Source organism: Rhipicephalus sanguineus, chromosome 8 (assembly GCF_013339695.2).
Source record: "Rhipicephalus sanguineus isolate Rsan-2018 chromosome 8, BIME_Rsan_1.4, whole genome shotgun sequence".
Classification (NCBI taxonomy): domain Eukaryota; kingdom Metazoa; phylum Arthropoda; class Arachnida; order Ixodida; family Ixodidae; genus Rhipicephalus; species Rhipicephalus sanguineus.
In genome coordinates, this window is record NC_051183.1 from 12,190,570 (window position 1) to 12,208,648 (window position 18,079).

Genomic DNA, 18,079 nt, shown 5'->3' on the forward strand with positions numbered 1-18,079 from the left:
GATCAGAGGACTTATAAAAAAGGCTGTAGCAATTAAAAGTTGGCAGTTCCAACATTTAAACTAGTTAGATTACCATATAAGTCCAACCACTGCACAGTGAGCTATGAGAGACAGTTTTAGCGAAGGACTCCAAATCCAATGCACAGTGCTGACTTCTAAAACTAGTTTGCGCAACTTAACTTATTTCAAATGTGTCACTCAGTTACTCAGCCACACAATGATGCTGCCCTCTGACATTTTAACTGTGAAATAGGGCACACTTGCTGAAAAAAGTGGACAAATGCACTTGACAAAGCCATAAACTTCAACATCAACTTGGGCCCGCCCAATTAATCGTTTTTCTTAGTTTAACAAAGGCCCACATTGCATAAGGTAACGAACAAGTCCAGTCAGCAAGTTAAGAACTTTTTCAGCGTCAGAATAATGTAGATATGAAAATGTAGTTTTGGAATCCTAGGCATCACACTGACATACCAGTGTTCAGGTCTTGGTGGAAAATAAAAAAAGGGGATGTTTGAAAAACATTTTTTTTTCTCCACATATGATTGACAATCTTCCTTGACCAAGCTAATGACAATAAGGTTATCGGACAACAGTTTGCTAAAAGTGATTAAGTACTGGTCTTTAATGCCTCTTTAAATGCTAAGGAGAAGCCCATACGGCTTAACATAAAAAACATCATGGAAGGCAAACTGAAAAAACTCAAAACTCGTGAAAACTCATGGAAGAACACGAGTGCAAAAGAGACAGTTAAACTTGAGCAATAGTATGGAGCCTGTTGAATTGAATGGAATTACATATAACAGTAAAAAAAAATCTAGCTAAACAACATTGCATGGGGAGTTTACTTACCATCGGAAAAGCAACGCTCGACCGACCGAAGCCCTAGAATGAAAATTGGGCAGTGAAGGCAAGCACCGACAATACAAGTACACAACCAAATCCATAAATTATCAAGACATTAAAGGTAGACTGTGACAAGCATCAGCTAAAAATTTTTTTGCAAATGAGCCAGCACTTGTAAATTGGCACTTGTATTAAAAAAAAAAGTCGATTGAGTTAGATGATACCTGGTATGTCTGCATGCAAAAAAAAAAAAGTGTTACAATGCATGGCAATATCAAGCGGTGATAACTTGCAGCTGTTTTATTAGTGTTTACCTCCCAAGATATTAAAGAAGCACTGACATGTTTTCAAAGTTGTATGAACTGTATCACATGCTCGTAACAGTTAAAACAATCTCCCTAAGTAAACGTGAAGGATGGTAAACACTTCAAGGCACTTTAATTTCATACTAATTTGCTTAAAAGTGAGGGCCTGGTGTCACTAACTTTATCACCAAATTTCACACTTAAATACGAGGTTTAATCATTAACTGAGAGCAGTTTTTTGTGTGCACATAATCAAACTTGCCTCTCTACTTCTGGTCACAACAATAAACTGAGAATAGCTGGGCAATTGTGTCATTGCACTTTCTCGAAATGCGGCACGATATAAGAAAACTGAATTTTTCAAGTCCGCAGTTGGAAGGATAAAAAGTGAGCTTACCTAGTGGTTCCGACAGGCAGTACAGAAGATTTTCCACATTGTGTGAAATCTTGCTCAAATCCGAATCTGACATAAAGAGTGACTCCTTCAGTGCTGCGGACAACTGAGGCAGAACAGCAGCAGCAGCAAAACAGGCTCCCAAAACCCTGAGGGGAAAAAAAACAAACAAAACAAAAACAAAGATGTACCCAAGTGTAGTGGGTTGCTATGCCCAACAGTGAATCCTGCATTTTCATGTAAACTCACAGTATATGAAACATGCTACAAGGGTGCTTTGTATAGTCTGTGATAACCGTAGCCAAATACAAATTACTGAATTTCACTCAAGGTAAGAGCGAATACAGATGCCAGAATGCTAGGCTTGTGCGAATAGTATATTTTAGGTTCGAAGCGAAGTGATTTGGTTGAATAATTTCAAATCGATTTTGAACAGTATATATTACACATTATAAAGAAAAAATGAGCGTATTTGTCATGACCCAACTAACCTGCACAATATTTTTTTTTTTTTAATTGAAACAAGGCATGTGCAAATGTCATTCTTTTTGGTTTAAAGGGAAGTGAAAGCAACTTTGAATAGTAGCAGGATTTGACTATCGGTAGAATGCAAGTGAAAACCTGTAAAATACGTTACATTTTAAACACCAATTCATTCTCGACTTGTGGAGTAGTGATCATAGTGATCAAAAGTGGCACTTTACAGTTTAAGCACCGCATTACTTTGTCTGTGTTGATGCTTTGTTCATTCACTACTTGATGTGGTAATTTTTTGCACGTCTACTATTTACTGCCTTTTTACAAAAACATAATTCAATGAGCTAAGTACACCTGCATTCTGTCATAATACATGAACCAAATGTATTTACGAGGTTAGATTGTAAAAACCTGCAATGCCCAAGCAAATGACCAGTAAGAATCGAAACAAGAATAAACAGAACTGTACATGTTGAGGACAATGTTATAAACTGTGCTGTGGGTGCACTGCAGAATTCGCGTGGACACGAATTTTGTTTCGCTTGGCAGACCAGTTCATGCGGGAAATTTATGCAGCATCCAACAACTAGACATCAGGAACAAATTGTGCAAGTCAGCCTTCACATGCCCTCCAGAAAAAATAAATCCTTTCTTTTTAATTATGCAAACCAGAGCTAGAGTGCCACAGTATTTTCCAAGACCTTTCTACACTTTTTTACCGTGTGAACTGATCTGATTAGATCAAGCACCCTATCCATGATTCTCGAAAACCATGCAGGAACATGCATCATTGAAGAGTATAGTACAATAAACTTTCTAGTTGACAGTCAACGTTTGTATTGTGTCTGCGCCTCCTTTTGTCCTTGTTTTTGAACTCACTGTCGCTATATGCCTGTACAAAGCTTTAATACAAAACTCTAGCACAACAATGAACACTTGTCATTAGCACAAAAGCCAAAGACACATGCACGTGTACATGACACAAAGGCAGGTATCGCTGCATTTCAAGTACTAATGTTCCATTTTAAAGGCAAGATAACTTGCGGGATAAATGAGTGTGGACATCATCTACAAAATAGCAACGGATAATATAGCCTATAGCATATTTAAAATCAAGTTTAAATTGCTTGTTGTACAACTGCATGTGAAACGCCCCACCTCACAACATCGACTTGGTTTTAATGTTAAGTACTGACAACCACCTGCACCACGAGTTTGTGTTGGGTGCCATGATCCTTACGAATGCTCTCTCCTAGCAGACCCTTTCAACGGAAAGAGGGATCACCTCCTTTATGGACTTGCATGTTAGTACAAAGGCTGACACCCTTGCCTCCTCAGTGCATGTTTGGGGGTTCACACACATTTACAACATCCCAGAAGGGATTATAGCAGCACTCAGGGAGCCTTCATTGAAAAGAGTTGTCAGCGCAGTGCTCATGTGAATGCGGTTTTGTGTGCTCACGTAGCCAGCTATGTTTACATGAAAACGATTCTGGGTCCCGCCTCCCTCAGTGCTCTTTGAAACTGAAACTGCGAATGGGTGCCATAAAACAGTCTCCAAATAATTGATCATTGTGTCTGAGCAAACGAGGTTTGCAGTTGTGACAAGTGGGTTGTTAGCTACTTATTGCAACAGAAAAAACAAGATTTAAAATTGTTGGGTCATTACTACTTTATGCCATTTGCTTGAGTGCCTTATCTGCACTGTCACTACTCAAAAATGCAATCTGCAAAGCAAAAACAAGGATGCACACCTGAACGCAGCCTTTTTGACGTGTTGCCCATGGCTAGCCGTGATGACAACGTTGGACAGAACCTCCACGGTTAGTTCCTGAAGGACTACATCCTTGCACTGCTGGAGTTCTTGTTCAATCTGGAAGTTGAAAATCTCGGTCAGCTGTGCTTTAAACATGACGCTTCTCTCTATGAGCACAGCAAGGTTTCGTACAAGACGAAACAATACCTTTTTTATGGCGGCCACTTGCTCCACGCCATCAGAGCTGACCAGTGTCTGATAGAGCTCTCCGAGCAGGCTGCTGCTGGGATTCCTTACCAGAAAATCTAGATAACGACAAAGATAACACAGTCACTGAAGGATGACCTATAAAACACCCACTGTTTCATCACTGAACGAAAGAGTGGGAGGGATTGATTGAGGGCATGTTTCTTTTGTTAGACACACCCTAATGAAACCAACAGACCATGAAGCTAAGGAAAATATGGGGGACATTACTTGTATGTTTTAACTGTTGTATAGTAATTATGGCACAAATGAAAAGGAACTAAAGTGGATGAAAAATCAACTTGTCACAGGTAGGGACCGATCCTACAACCTTCACATAATGCGTCTGATGCGTTATCCAAAGGTTGTAGGTTCGGTCCCTACCTGCGGCAAGTTGATTTTTTTATCCAGTTTAATTCCTTCCCATTTGTGTCATAGTTGCTAGACTACAGTTAAAACATACAAGTAATGTCCCCTATACCTTCCTTAGCTCCGTTGTCTGTTGGTTTCATTAGACTATCGTTCAAGTAGAATCCATTGATGGGCTGGTTGGTAGATGTCTTTATATATACTGAGTATGTGCAGTGCAAAGAAACGAGGACAAGAGAAGATACATAAGCGACACAGTGCCAGTCTGTGTTGTTTATGTGTCTCCTCTTGTCCTCGTTTCTTTGCGCTGCACATACTTAGTTCATTAGACGGTTCCATCATTGGAACATAAGAGATCCTTGCTAGTGGTGAGCCAGCAAAATACAGAAATGTGCACCACTCACAATGTCGACCTATGACAGATAATCAGGGGAAGATAGATCTAACAGTGTCTGACTGGAGCCAGTTGGCATGTATTCATAGTTAAAAGCAAGGCAATATAAACATGAGCAAGTAAGTACACAGGACTAGCACTGTAAGGTCACATGACCAGAAACAGCGCTAGTCCTCTGTCCTTGTCCGTGCTTATTCGACTATGGGATGATTGAGACTTGAAGTAATGAAAAGTAATTGATGAAGGAATGCTGCCAGAGCCAATGTTTCAGCAAAGGGTTTAGTGTTTGTCAAAGCACCAACTGTTTTCCTTAGCAGCGTTCTTGTTTGTCTAGGTCGTGGTGACTATGCTTGTTTTCCTCCTCTCTCTTTGGGGTGAGGGTGAGTGAGCTAAGCGTATACAGAAACGCCGCTAAGGAACGAAGTTGCTGTTCTCACGAGTACAAGTACTCTTGTCGAAACGCCGGCTCGAACAACATTCCATGTTCAACGTCTGATTATAACACCCAACAGTTAAAAAAATGTGGTATTATAATGTGGCGACAGAACGCAACGTAACGAAGTTTCGCTGACACGAAACGCATGTCCGCGTGCTAAAAGTGCGAGATCTGCTACCAAAGCCTTACATTCTGGTGTGCGGTTACTTCAAGCGAGCAATCAATGTAAAGTTCCATCGCTTTCTGACAGAACCGCAACGGTCGATCGCAAGTAAAGGCACTTCACCGAACTTCGTGCATGCTCGCTTTATTATAAAGAAACAAGAAGCGCTAAATGGGAAATGACCGACAAAATTCCGCCAACGGCTATTCGTCGGGCTACGCTACGAGAGGGTAGACATGAAACGCGTTGGCGAGTAAACATCGCTCCAAAACATGAACACTTCCATGCTTCACTCCACTATGCGTCTACATAGCAGTCACATGAAACGCTTGAAACACTTCGTCATGGATGCATACAGAGCGTGGGTAACGAAAAGGAAAACTAAGCTTACCATTCAGCCGGTCGAGCACATGCTGAGCCGATTGAACCGGCGAAGGCTTCACGGTTTCGCCTTTCTTGCGGGCCATTTCGCTCTAACCGACGCAGGGCTCTGGTGTGTCGAAGGCGTCGCTGGGAACGCGATGGCTGCTCATTTGGGTGAGAACCTTAGAAAGCCCGCGATCAGTTCGCAGATTGACATATTCAACGTCCCATATGACTGACGGCACAGTGCACACGCGCACCATGTGCTCCGACATAGACGAACGCGGCCGCTTGCGACGAGGAAAGTCGCGCCATGCCATTGGCTGCTGTAGGGCACGTGATTGTGATGATTGTAACATGCACTAGAGGTATGCATGCAGTTACCCTCTTCTAAGATGGTTGCCCTCTTCTTGGGCGCTGGCATCGAGCTAGCCACCATAATCGAGCTATCGAGCCACCGAATCTTCACACTCAACGTCAAGATTGTTCGTTTATCTGATTTACAAAAGACGAGGCAGCGAATAAAATGCTCCGTGAATTCGTAAGCTGTTTTCCGTGAAGCGTTCCCCCGTAAACGATATATCTTATTTCCATGCTGCGCAGAGGACAGGTGCATAAATAAATTTTATGTAAATTAATGTGCCTGAAGCATGCAAATAAATGTTACGATGGCTCGGCAGCTTTTGTTTACAGCTGTTCTCTCCATAGTTCTATGGCGGATCGTGCACTGACCAGAGGGCGCTCCACGTAACGACCCAGTGTCGCTGATATCGCCCGCTAGGTGTACTAAGAAAATGAGACGCGCGTCCATCCCGCTGCCGTTATGGAGCGCGCGCTTCTGGCCTGCCGTGTTCGGCCTTTTCCCACCCAATCGGGCGTACGCCAGATGCGGGAAACTCACGCGTCGCGTTCGCCTCTTGGCTGGTAACGGCCAAATATTGCTTCTTCTGCCCGCTGGGCTGTATGTTCTGGCGCTGCGGTCTCATCTGCATTGTTCCTGTGGCTGGGACCGCAGGACCACTTTAACCCACCTTTTTTTTTTGAAGATTTACCTTTAAAGGTGCCAACGCAACAAAATGGTAGAAAATGCAGGTATTCCACTGATATTGAATGAAAATATGCATTTACCTTGAACTTCTTTCAAACATTCCACATCTCCCGGCCACGGTGGCCATATTTTGGTGGAGGCAAAATGCTAGAGGCGCATGTACTTAGATTTAGGTGCATGTTGAAGAACACCAGATGGGCAAAATTTCCAGAGCCCTCCACAATGGAGTCTCTTATAATCATATCGTGGTTTTGGGACATAAAACCCCAACATTTATTAAATATTCTACATTGCTTTGAACTTTTTGCCATGAATGCTACTTGCTGGCACCCATTTCCACTCTTCTGCTTTGTGTTTTCTTACCTCCATCCAAGGCCGCATTTCGGAATTATATCACTTTCAGCGACACTGTCGCTTAGTGTGACAGAATTTTGCGTGTCCAATGACCGTAGCAACACGCTTGCTCACCGCTCCCCATGTAGCGCGCCCTGAAAGCAACATATTACGGCGTTTACTCCGACTCGGAATATAGCATAGGTCGGCAAACTCACTCATGAGTTGGCTCACTCGGACTCAGATCAACCCGCGAGTCCGGGTGAGTAATATTTTGGAGAGTCCGAGTGAGCCCTGTTGTGCAAAATTTTACAGAGTCTGAGTGAGTCCGGTTAAGGAAAAGTTTGGAGAGTCTGAGTCCGAGTGAGCCCTAAGCGCAATATACATTTAATAAGTGAGTCTGAGTGAGCTCCACATTTTTTGCCGACCTATGGGACTGCTATCTACTTAACTTCGGCACTAATATCAGCCTAACGTCGGCTCATGTTTATACTCACGTCTACTCACACATAATTCAATGCACTAGCGTTCATATGCGAGCTCAATATTTATTGATCAGAGGCGTGAGTTACGGACGGCGAAAACTACGGGAAGTACTTGATAAAATTATATCGTGCGAATCATCTCTTACAATAAAATGTTCTTACTGGATAGCAACCACTGATAAGTTGCATTTGAAAGTATGAGATCAAAAGGTGCCAAGTAGAGCAGCGATTATGCGAGATGTTGGCGTTAAAGAGCATTGGCACCATGGTAAAGAAAAGCTAATCATATGCCTATGAACTCATGAGTCGACTCACTCAGACTCAGGTTGAGCCGTGAGTGAGTCCAAGTGAGTAATATATCGGCGAGCTTGAGTCCGAGCGAGCTCGGTCGCGAAAAAAATTTAGTGAGTCTGAGTCCGAGTGAGTCCGGTTGAGGAAAATTTTGGCGAGTATGAGTCCGAGTGAGTCCAAAGGGCAAAATATATTTCATGAGTGAGTCTGAGTGAGCTCCACATTTTTTACCGACCTATGGAATATAGACCTGCACTGAACGTGCTTCTGGTCTACAACATTACAGGTCACTTAGCCCTGCTGTGTAAGTGCTGACTCAAGACAAAGACTTCATATTCAAAGTAAGCAGAGACGATTACGTATGTTAACACATCTTCAGCATCAATCATACTAACAACAAAGATTTTAAAATTTTTGCGTAAGACTTGACACTAGTAAAAAATCTGAATTTTAAGCAGAAGAAGTTTAAGTGAAGCAGACACACATCGTAACAATGAAGGAACATTTATTGGCCATTCTGTAAAGAAACAGCCAACAGAAATGCATTTGTGATAAATTGGCTCAGATCATACAGAGAACTCCACCGCACACAATTTCCATGCAGCCTCGACCGTGAAAAAGATGACATGTTGAGCAACCTGCGGAACCTAATAGAATTTACAGTGAACCTATAGAAAATGTGCCCCTGGCATGTAGATACTGTTACGTGCACACACTAAAAATGTAGGCTTGAACATTGTTGCAATGCTAGAATACAAGATGCAGATGTGAACAACAATGGCATCCAGTGACACTTCTTTGAACATTAACATGTGAGAAAACTTTGTGCACACAAGTTATCCTGTTGATAAGGTCATGAGCCAAGCGTACCTCTAAGGTTATGCCAATCCCAACGCCTTTTGCATACTCTGGACTGGTAGACGTGAAACTTTGGCAAGTTGGAGGTAATTCATAATTGGTTATGACAGACACGCTCATATAATGTGTATTGGCTCGTTTATCACCTCAATGGCTTCTGCTGTGCCTGTATGGTGACTTTGTCACAGCCAAGTCAGCATTTGCACATATCACGGTGTTTCTTCAAATAAAATTTGAGTTGCAAGTCAGTGCTTGTGTCGTCATAGTCTGCCTCTGTCCTCGTCTTAAGCACTGTAACTTGACAATTATGGTAGACAGTAGCTTTCGCACACTTTCGTAGAAAACAGCTATAGGTCTTTTAAATGTAAATTACTAGAGAAAACTGCATTGCAGTTGCGCTGCAGCTGCAACTGGAATTTTGGGTAGCACATAAATTTGCCTGATCTTCGTGCATACCCTTCCGAAGACACGAGGACAGTAAGTTGGTGCATGTTGTATCTTCGTGAAATGTTACATTTTACAACAGGATGTTTCATAGAAAGGCATAAATTTTGCAAACTCGCAAAACCGTATGAATCAAATGGACGAAATTTAGTCTGATAGATATGCATATTAACCCTAATTCCCAAGCTGGCTGAGTTGTCATAATTGAAGCTCCTGTAGACACTAGTACGATAATTCTGGCCTTCTAGCAATTGTTGTCAGAGGCTCTGTGGAAACAGCAACATTAAATGCCACCATTAAATGTTTATAGCTGTTAGATTAGATTAAAAATATGCAAACGCCAGGCGGGAGCTCTCTGCTTACACAAGACAAATTATGTGCATGCAACTACCCAGTAGCACGCATTGTTGCCATAACGTTGAGGCAACATTTAGGACATTAGGGCAATGTTATCAACACCACGAACACATTGCGTGAACAGTTGGTGCTGCTAGGGTACCAGTGCCAAGGCAGACACACTAATATTGCGATAACCTCACATTTTTCTTTTGTGCACGAGGAACAAGTTGATGACAAATAACGCTGCTGGTGTAGACGTGTGCAACTTGTGAAATGATTTCTCGCCCATTTCCTGCGTGCATGGAACCTTGTGATGGAACCAGCCCTAGCATTAATCTCGTTCATTTGGATTGTGAGCGGTTTGCCATAGTCCCAAAAAGAGAGCCAAGTCAAGTTGTCAACACATACAACATGGAGGCATGTTTATGTACAGATACCATGAGTGAAATAGCTACTGATGCATGTGACTAACAATCAATCTCTAAAGTCAGTGTTAACGCAGCACTGTGCACTTGCAATCTTCTTCAAAAGAATGTGAAATCCTAGAAGGCATTTAATTTTACACTCGCACATCTCAAGACACACTGCTCTCACAGCATCACTAGAATTGCTCATCACAAATGTTTTCAGCATTGGCTAAGACGTGGTAGTAAGGCACATACCTTTGATTAAACAAAACTAGCAGGCACACAGTGTAGTGTAGATATTGTTACATCATGATATTGCTGCCACAGACAACGTCCTAACTGCAATTGTTTTAAACATAAATAAATGTCAAGTACAATGCTAGGACTGTCTTATAATAGCATTTTACAAAAACGGTGCTGTTCATACAAGACGCAGGAAATCAAGTACGTCAAAAGATGTTACACCAAATTCGATACCATCATGACACGATAGTGTGGCAAAATTTGATGGGTCACCCACAGCTATACATCATTCACACTGTCATTGCATGCACCACATGTGCTAATGCAAGAACGATTTAGATAAACTGATCTTCCCTTCGTTCATCATAGACTCATTCCAAGAAAAATATGTAATTCTGCAATCACGGGTATACTACTGCAAAAAAAAAATCGTCAGCAACTAAAAGAACAGCAGCAACGCCAAGCACCCAAATGCCAGCTGCCACGATATTCACTACAGCTAAATTGCTTACAATTTCATTGCTTCAGTAGTGATACACCACTAAAACCATCGTGGCAAAGCCACATGTCTGGCAACTGTCCAGTTTCTTCAGCAACTTTAACGCACTACCTATGCAGACCATGTGTGCACCTAGTGGTTAGTAGGTACGACAGTGAGGTGGGGTGAGGTGGTATATTAATCAGCAACTAAACAAATTTGCTTCTTACAAATGCTAAAATTGCAATCGTGCTTAAACAACAAAACAAAAAACGAGAATCCTTTGAATACTGACGTTCGCGGGCGTCTCTGCAGTGTCAAAAGCATGCAGAGAACGAGTGGTAGCAGTGTATTGCCATTGAAACCGAAGCCACTTGAGACCATATAGCATCACTTCAAATGCGGATATGTTATCACCATGCTCTGTCCCTATTCAAAGTCGAAGTGAAAGTCAACCCAGAATGCTGAGGTGTGAAATAATTGTCAGGTACAACATCTCAACATATCTGCACTCAAGCAATGCAAGTGCTGCAAAACACATTAAGATCTAAACAGTCTGATGCACAAGGATACCAAAAGCCAAAATGTGTATGTGTCAAAACATTAGCAAACCGTGCACACTGATCAAACTCACTAAGTGATTACAAACAATTCAGTATTACTCCAGATTATAAACAAGAACGAGCTACAGTTTTTCATGGCAGCTCTAAGAACAAATTTAACAAACTTACAAAATCCCACTTGAAAGGGAATAAATTTCCCATCTTATAAGTGCTCACCATTCACAAATAGTAGCAGCTTGGTCAAGTGTGGTTACTTATTAACCAGTCAAACTTTAGCTGGAAAAGTACCACTAGCTAAATAAACAGCTAGCGGCTAACACTAAATTGAAACATGTCTTCGGTGGTGAAGATCTTATGTTAAATGAAGCTTCTCTTCACGTGTGCGCGCTGACAAGAACACAAATGTACACAAGCAAAAAAAAGCGCCTTTTCAGTATAAATATAAACGAAACACATGCATATACGTTGTACACAAATTGACGCACGTACAGTACACAGAAAAGGCGTCACCGATAACACTTCAAACAAAACACATTGTCGAGAAAATGCTGGAATGAGCAGATTTTTGTGCGTTTACTTCTCAGGAGGATGCAGACCCCACTGTCCAGTGTCGTTCCTTGCCCACGAAACTGAGAATGGCCGTATGTTTAGTATCACCAAAGCCAACATCAATGATGGACAGATCAATGCTCACAATACAGTTCGGTGACCAAGCAAAGGTCCACAAGAATGTTCTAGACGAATGTCTCAAGAGAGCAGATATAAGTCGCGACATGCAAGCAAGCGTCACATACTAGTGACAAGCCTCAGAAGGCAGGTATGCGGCATACAGAAATGTCTGTGCACCCCAACAAATACACGATAAAAGTTATGCCAATGGAAACATGCATGCAGCACTCTGTATGTCGCGCCAAGTCAACCAAACGTTACAATGCAATGAAAGTTCCATAACACGATTGGCGCGAGGTAGGCTGTGTGTGACATTTTGCTAGTTTCCTTTAAAATACCGAAAGCAAAAGAAAAGCTTTTTGACTTACTCCACAACATTACATTTTATGGTGGCTTTCTAAATGCATGCACTGAAGTTTTGACTATGCATTGGAAACGATTTTCAGCGGGCACCTTCAGCACCTAATTCATTATGCAGCTCTGCAGTCTCATAAAACCGTGAGCATGTCACTCGATGACTATATAAATCTTCCAACGAAGACGCTTGCGTTGCAGATTTAATAAAAGAAAAATGACTAAAATGTGGCCTGGCACAACAGCCTCACACTTTGATACAATACAGTACGCTATTTTATACCATAGCTATAAAACCAAGTATATTTGCAAATGGGTTAAGCTCGTCGAAGTTGCTTTACACTCCTTTTTAAAGTCTACTTCGAAGAACCTGCAGCATTTGTGGATGAAAGTATGAGAGATAAATATCTTGACGGTGTTGAACTAATTCTCTTTCATGCATGATAAGGGAGTGCTTTAGGTCAGAGATACAGAAAGGCGTGAAAAAACTAAAAGATCGCCGTAATCAGTGCCAAGCTCTACGTGATGTACGAGATCAGGATTCCACATGAATGTGTTTTGAGCTGTCACATGATAGCAACATGCTTTAGTGCGTTCCTCGGTGCATATGAGCTTACAACTCTCGCTTCTGGCAGCTAGTGAACCAGTCAAATAAGCCTCCCATGCTACAGTGCATATAATAACTGTGAAGGAATTCATTGTGCGCACCAAAAGTCTTTGTGCCGACGTCTTCTCATATAATCACATAGCGAAGCACAAGTAAATATTAAAAAGCGTATGATACATTCAAAAGTGAACAAGAATGCAGGGGACAAGGATTAATCGAGTATACAAGAAATCTGTGCAGAAACCTACAAAAAAAATTTCTACAAAGGCATTGCAGCGGGCCTGACTCAGAAATACAAAGCTGTAAAATAAAGGGCACACCTCAAAATATCCTATAATGGAACACTGTATAAGCTCTTGGAAAGCTAAAAATATCTATACAAATAAGACAATAGAGAATTCCCATGGAAGCTAGAAGGAAAATCTGTCTGGCTTTCAGCATGCTCTAAAACAAATTTCTCATGAACGAAATAGACAAATGTAAAACCTAGAATAAGAGTTAAATAAAGTCAGATTAGATAGTTAGGTGCATTATACAAGCTTTGCTTTCAAGCTGCCACCATGTCAAGGCAAGAAAAACTAGATAACAGCTTTAAGAGAAAAATATTGCAATGGCTAATATTTGCACTCATATTGTGTATGACAACTTGCTCAGAAGGTCTTTCACAATATTCAGATCACGCATGTCTAATAAAGGACGTGTAGCAGCTAACTTTGCTCCTGAATGTCACCCACAGCCTTTTCCAACACGAATGATGTGCATGTGAGAGCTGCTTTGTGCCTTTTGCGGCATGCACAAGATCATTTTTGTGGTGTTTGATACCAGCGTTGCAATGGTGCAACAAGCAATGCCTGATTTACCAGTAACGCTGCACAGGCGGACACTACTACCTTAATTTCCACTGAAAGCCAACACAGCGACAGAACTGTTTTCCAGAGCTACAGCAAGAAAAAAGCACCACAACTATTGCTTCATGAAAGCAGATGCACCAAAGTGGCCTATAAAGAAGGTGCACTAGATCATACTTTGTCAAGTGAGTATACGTGCAACGAAAGTTCGGCTCTTGGAAAAGCAGCTAGTCCTTGGCCACCAGAAAAGCCTCGTGACATCACTTCCTGCTGCCTTTGCATAGTTGGCCTCAAGGTTGACAGCATTTAGGAACAGGCGTGACTTTTGCAAGGCTGGGCATAAACACACCTCCCACTCATTGCACAAGGATTTCTCAACGCAACAGAAAGGTCACAGATGGCGCACCAATCCGCCCGCTAATGGGCATGTTGTCGCTACAAGCATCAATTTCGTGGTTACAGTGTCTAGGCCACAACTTGCTGTAAGGCTCCTTCCAGCGAGAACCTTTAACAAATAACTTCAGTGAGTGAATGTGTGCTGTAACTTGACAGTTGGTTTCCCCTGGCAAAAGAATGCTCGTACCAACAAACTCAATGCCATATCACTGTGAGGCTTGGAGGCCAACGTTGTGTGGAAGCACAGCACTCAGATATGAGCTATCACAAGGATGAACCATGAGCGAGGTTTGCTTTGCATGACAAACGATGCCATCAGTCATTAAAAACTACGGTATTTGAACATCTCTACTTTTCGAGCTTTTACCTACACGCTGTGGAAAAAGGCTCACTATCTCAACTTCAAAATCACATTGCAAGGCATAGTGCAACTGATGCTGTCCCACGAAACACACAGCAGCGGGTGAAGGTTTCTCCCAGGTGATGCAGTGTCTTCAGCCGGTGCTGTGCTTGCTCGTCTCGAAGCATCCTTTGCGGAAGAACGGTGCAAACTCCCACATGTGCTGTTTGCAGAGGCCCTGCACTGTTCGGTGCAGAGGACAGGAGAGGTCGCGGCGACAGCTGTTGACGAGCTCGATCAGGTAAACCTCCAGCAGCTTGCGACGTTCCTCCACCAACCGCTGCGACTTGTTCCCGAAGAGCAGCTTTGGGGGGAAGTACGGTAGCGTCACCTGCCACAGAATTAAAACAAAGAGATGATTCTTAAATAAAGTCACAGTTTCGGTGTGAGGGCGAAGCAATGAATGCGACAGAAACAAATTGGACTGTGATATGAAGTAAGGCTAGCAGCTCCGACCTGGCATAACCAAACAAGACTCTGGCTTAAGGAAAAGTGACCACTGCAATGAGCGAAGCAATCTTCATGCTGTCAATTGCTTCAATGCAAACTGAGCGGTGAGAACATAGCACATACAAAGATATGAGCAGTGTGCTGATCCCTGTCAAGATAGGGCATACGCGAGCACGCTTGGCCGCTCAAAGTACGCAGTTCTTGCCAGAGCCATGCAGCTCCCCCCCCTCCTTCCTATGGGCCTTTCACATGATGGGAGAGGGCCGGCACGTTTCCACTCCTCTTGAGTCATGATTATCGGCTGCCTCCGCACTCTTTCACTCGCACATAGAACATACGATGCCCGGGGCGATGTTATCACCCTTGGACTTCATACGAAACTCCACTGCAATGGAAAAAATGTGTCTGGAGTGTCCATATAATTGAAGTTGCAGTAAAATAAAGGGGAATTGCATTTGTTGATGTGTAGCAGGCCACAGCAAAGAAACCATTTTACGTTGGTCAATATGAAGTTGTAAGCAAATCATACGGTTTAAGGCCCACTCATATCAGCAAGACAGGAGAGGTCACAGCGACAGCTGACCTCTCCACACGGTCACACGATCGACGTTGACCGGTGACCAAGCAATGACCTGGAGTGACCAACATTCACATCTGCAAGTGTGACCACCCTGTTGTCAAGCCAAGTACCATGCAATTCATGACCTGCTATTCATGAACTACGCTAAAGTTGCTGTAAATGATAGACAATGCCTGCTTTCTCATGCAGTCTCACCTTGTGTCCATACTTCAACTTCATGTAGTCATGGAGCTCTCGAAACCGCTTGTATCGCCGATACAAGGTCCAGCTGTCGTCCATGACCACCACCTGGGAAAGAGACAGAGGCACACAGTTACAGAATAGAAAAGTTCAATGATCAAGTCTTTCAGCTACAAAGTGGTGGCTATCGGAGATGGTATAACGAGAGGACGGAGGTCTGCTCCACATTTTTGACCCCCTGGGTTTCTCTAACATACATCCACAGTTCGACATACATACATTTCTGCACTTAGGCACCATAATAATGCAGCCCCTGATAGATTTGTCTGAAATTCATTTCTATCAACTTTCTTTTTGCAGATTTTGCATTAATTATTGTACGTAGTATAAAGGTGTGAAAACAGGAAAGGACAAAATAATAAACATGATAGACTCTACCAGAAAGACATACTTCAATAAAAGGTCAATAAGTTAAGCCCATGTGTAACCTTGCACTGTAAAGATAAAAGGTAGTCAACCATGGGCAGAATGGGGGAAGTACAGTAGAACTCCGCTGTTACGTTCCTCACTGCTGCGTTTTCCCGGCTGTTACGTTGTTTTCCGCCGGTCCCGGCATAGCTCCCATAGGATACAATGTATTGGGAACCCCGCTGTTACGTCGTAACTGTCGGACCGTTCCCGTATGATACGTCGCGAAGTGCGCACGGAGCCGGCCGAGTGACTACCGAAGAGAGCGGTTATTGGTGCATTGTCACGCAGCTTGGCCTGGTTTGACCGTAACATTAACCGCATGAGAGGTGCAAGCAACAGGATCTTTCGATTGATGCAAACAAAAGCATCGCCTGCTAGATTCGTATTGCAAAGATGGCGTCTATGACGTAATTGCTCGCGAAATCAAGGCCTTCGAGATTGGCATTCACTTCTGCCATTGTTGGCGTAGACTCATCATCATCGTTATTTGTCGGAGGACGGGAGGAGTTCGAGCTGGTTGGAGCTCGCATGGTCGTGCGTGGTTCGTGGTCGGACTCGCCGCGCTGGTCGTGACTGCGTGTGCTTAGTTCTGTCATGCCTACAGCTGTTGGTGTTAAAAAAATCACATACGTTGCTTACATTTCTGTGGATGAGGCCGTCCCCAGCTCCGCGTTTCTATCCGTCGACTAGATCGTGGCTGAGCGCGCCAATTTTCGTGCTGCTCGTAGGCATTCAAATAAAATTCTGTACCACTAAATATTTTGTTGTTTTTCTGGTTTTTCGGCTCTTGCGTTTCCCGTCTCTTACGTTTATTTCCTACGGTCACTTCAAAAATGTATCAGCGGGGTTCTACTGTACCAAATGAATGTGGGACCACATGTGTGTGTAAATAGTACAACATGCCTATCACATATAGGAAACGTGCACTGAGCCGGTGGCGCCGCGATGTGGGAGTGAACGGAAGCCACTCGTGTGCTCCGTGCAGCAGCCGACCCATGAGCGGAGCCGTGTCAGGTTGTTGGTGTTGCTTTGCAATCGCTGTGTCGTAAACTGTGCCAACAGCTAAAGGAACTAACCACCTAGAACAAGGTTTTTCAGTTTTCTGCCCTGACCGTGCATCAGAGGCCAGCAGGAATGCTGGATTCATGGCATACGCCGTGTAAAGCAAGTGATCCCAGGCATGTTTATGAGGCACGCTCTGTAGCTAGTTCGCTGTGAATTTACACTCCATGCAAGTTAACTGATATTTTTACTGTGCTGACGGAACCGAGTGGCAGCCGGCAAAGTGATCTCGAGTCTGCAGTCTACATTTCATTAGCGGAATGCCATCGACAGATCCAGCAATTCTCCCTCGTACGCACCAGCTGTTTTTCCACTGTACCACAATTCGTAGAGCGGCGCATTTCGCAGACTGCACAGTTTGTAAATGGCAACAGTAAGGAAGCTCCACATGCGTGGCAAAATGTGTCTGGGACCACGAGAATTTAAAAATTTATTCCCCTTGCACTGCCTTTGCCTCTTAACAGCATTTCACGTGCAAGCAAAGCCACGCCACGCTGTTCTACTGTGCTACATGAGGGCTAAAATATCACGTGCAAAGCTGGCATGTGACAAAGTTACTCAAGCACTCATGCAGCCCGAGCAACGTTAACAAACGGAGCTGAACTACAGCACAGAAAACTTCGCGGAACTGCTACAGCATTAATAAACGCAACGCGAGCGGTTCGGCGATCGTACGTTGTACTTGCGCCCATCCCAATGGGTTGTCTAACACTTGTCATACAAATGTCATCGTTTACTCAACAATAAGCAGGCAAAATGACAAAGAATGCATACAAACATAGATGGTGACTGCCTATGCTTCCAGGTTTACGCTTCCTTTCTCT

General features: G+C 43.1%; 2 protein-coding genes across 4 annotated transcripts in view; both read right to left on the reverse strand.

Annotated features, from left to right (window-relative positions):
- The window catches only part of LOC119401390 (thyroid adenoma-associated protein homolog), an 84,834-nt gene extending 78,807 nt beyond the window's left edge, over positions 1-6,027 (reverse strand). Inside the window, exons 1-5 of the mRNA XM_037668144.2 lie at positions 5,778-6,027; positions 3,986-4,083; positions 3,777-3,895; positions 1,549-1,694; positions 853-885 (exon numbers count right to left, since the gene is read on the reverse strand). Coding sequence (XP_037524072.1) covers positions 853-885; positions 1,549-1,694; positions 3,777-3,895; positions 3,986-4,083; positions 5,778-5,853 — 472 coding nt within the window. The 5' untranslated portion in view covers positions 5,854-6,027. The remainder of the gene's footprint in view (positions 1-852; positions 886-1,548; positions 1,695-3,776; positions 3,896-3,985; positions 4,084-5,777) is intronic.
- Positions 6,028-8,394: 2,367 nt separating this feature from the next.
- Positions 8,395-18,079, reverse strand: part of LOC119401391 (kinesin-like protein KIF16B) — a 61,640-nt gene continuing 51,955 nt past the window's right edge. For all 3 annotated transcript variants that reach the window (XM_037668146.2, XM_037668147.2, XM_037668145.2), the window contains 2 exons: positions 15,738-15,830; positions 8,395-14,843 (listed from right to left, as the gene is read on the reverse strand). In XM_037668146.2, the coding sequence (XP_037524074.1) occupies positions 14,607-14,843; positions 15,738-15,830 (330 nt within the window). In that variant the 3' untranslated portion in view covers positions 8,395-14,606. The remainder of the gene's footprint in view (positions 14,844-15,737; positions 15,831-18,079) is intronic.